The following is a 2,430-nucleotide window of genomic DNA, read 5'->3' as shown; positions in this document are numbered from 1 at the left end:
GAAAAAAAAAATGATTAAAACTCGGCACAAAACTGGCTTTATATAGGACCTGACCAGCAATCTCACTCCATGCGACTCGCATGGATTTGTGCCTTTGGCCATGCGAGTCGCATGGCCACCCTGGATCCAGCCAAATTGGTTTGTTTTCTTCTTGCCGACGTAATATAATAATAATAATATATATAATATATAATTATATATAATTATATATATATTATATTATATTCTTGTGCATAGTAGACTAGATATTTTTGGTCCGTTGCGTCGGACGTTTCTTCTTGGCTCAGGTCCCGGTTCCGGATTTTCGGACGTCTTCGCGTATTATTTTATATCGCGTACTTTGCGTCTTGTAACTTGTACTCTTGTCATTTTGAGACGTTCCTCATCAATATTTTGAACCTTTTTAGTTGTATCTTGTACGTTTTAGCTCTTTGGACCTTTTTGTCTTCAATTTGTCGAATCTGCCTTTTGTCTTCACTTTTTAATATTTAAACGAATATTGCTTGTAAATCGAACAATTGCAACTAAAAGCTTGTCTTTCTTGAGGAATAATGCTATGAAATATATGTTCGTTTTTAGCATTATCAAACATTTATTACTAAGAGATTTTAAGACACTAGTGCCCGGATCACCGAGACGATCGTGCCATAAAGCTGAAGAAACAGCAAAACACGAAGAACGATTATTGAGTTGTTGTTGAAGGGAAGATGCATTGAATGGATATAAGTCCCAGAGTTGTTACACTGCATGATTGGGGTCTCCTCCGGAAAATCCTTCAAAGTAAAACCACATGGATCAAATTCAATAGAAGAATTGTCAGTAGAAAACGACGAACAGATATAAGATTTTTAATAAGATTAGGTGCATAGAGAACATTAGATAAGTAAAGTGGACGCGAATTGGAGGGTAAAAGAGATTGGCCATAACAGTAAATTGAAATATTGTGACCGTTACCAACGGTAATATGTCGAGAAAGGTTTGATTGAGAATAAGACAGGAGCTTACCTTGTGAACCCATGATGTGAGAAGCAGCGCCGTTGTCCATGTACAAGTTGTTGTCGGGAGGATTTAGACTCATCGTGTACATGGAAGATTCAATATCCATGGGAGTCGAAGTTACTGATTGCGCATAAGCTTGCTGCTGTTGTGGTCTAGGGCCCAAAATACGCGCATTTGGATTAGAGTTGGGCCGAATCCATGGTCTAGTTGGATATGGGCAGGGTGCTGGATTCCATGTGTTATACTGATTGGCCCAAGAAGGGTAGGCCCAAGTGTTCGAATTAGGTCCAGTAAAATACCCAAAGTTCCCAAAATTGGTACGCCCTCTTCCCCGGTTGGAAAAATTATTTCCTTGACCACAATTGTTCCCTCTATAAGAAGATCGACCTCTACCCTGATAATAGATCGATTGACTGGAGTTACCAAATTGACCGGAGGTCCGATTTGCCTATGATAGGTTCGAGTTCGTAACGGTGGCGGCTAGGGCAGTGTCGCCGGCGGTTTAATTGGAGATTTGGGAGGCATTGACTTGTGTTCGTTGTTCTTCAAGTACTCACGTAGATCGGGCGTCATAAAAATAGGGGATGGATTTTGTGTATGCGAGATGAGAGCCCATGGTTTTGTAGCTTTCACTTAGACCGCTGATTAGTTGCAAGACGAGGCGGTCTTCTTCGATTGCCGGGCTGACGTTTTCCAATTGATCCGCCAAGGTTTTCAGTTCTTGACAGTAAGCAGAGACAGTGGTAAAATTTTCAAGTTTTATGTTTGTGAATTTGTGATGGAGATGAACGTATCGAACGTTTTTGTTGTCTTGGAAAATTTGTGTGATGTGTTCCCAGGCACCAGCAGCGTTTGTGTTTTGTTTCATGACAGTGGTTAGAAAATTGGTGGATATTGTGCCATATATCCATTGTAGGACAATGGCGTCGAGTCTATCCCATGATTCGGGTTTTGCAGCTTGTGTGTCGGATGTGGCAGATGAAGCCGAAGAGGAATCAGGAGTTTTTGGGAGTATGTGATCAATGACTTGATAGGCTCTGTAGTGAATTTGAAATAGTTCTGCCCAGGTAAGGTATTGACTTGTATCGATATCAAGGGTTATGGGTATAATGTTCTTTATATTATTCACAGTAATAGCTGGATGGAATTTTTCGTTGGTAGACATGATTCTGGGTTTGTTTTATGATTGATATGATGAAAAAGAGAAGGGAGGGCGTGGGGGATTTTTAGAGAAAGGATAGGATCAAGGAGAATTCTGATACCATAATAGATTGAATAGAATGAATGTGTTGATTTCATTGATAAACGAATGGCCCTATATATACAATATTGTGTTTGACTTTGCCTAACAAACTTTCTAGTATATTTGGAAAGGATTACAATTGTGATATGTACCATATACGAGATAAGAGTTTGTTATAATCTAAATAT

The 2,430-nt window shown here is 39.5% G+C and overlaps 1 protein-coding gene across 1 annotated transcript; it reads right to left on the bottom strand.

The window, feature by feature from the left end:
- Positions 1–738: 738 nt before the first annotated feature.
- Positions 739–2,164, bottom strand: LOC139868671 (uncharacterized). The gene is made up of 3 exons (XM_071857004.1): positions 1,557–2,164; positions 1,006–1,412; positions 739–773 (listed from the first exon to the last, which is right to left on the bottom strand). Exons 1-3 carry the CDS (start codon positions 2,162–2,164, stop codon positions 739–741), a joined length of 1,050 nt encoding a protein of 349 aa, XP_071713105.1.
- Between the last annotated feature and the right edge of the window lie 266 nt (positions 2,165–2,430).

The sequence above is a fragment of the Rutidosis leptorrhynchoides genome, chromosome 9, assembly GCF_046630445.1.
Source record: "Rutidosis leptorrhynchoides isolate AG116_Rl617_1_P2 chromosome 9, CSIRO_AGI_Rlap_v1, whole genome shotgun sequence".
Lineage (NCBI taxonomy): Eukaryota > Viridiplantae > Streptophyta > Magnoliopsida > Asterales > Asteraceae > Rutidosis > Rutidosis leptorrhynchoides.
Note: the sequence above shows the minus strand (reverse complement) of the source record. Positions and strands in the feature narration are given on the sequence as shown.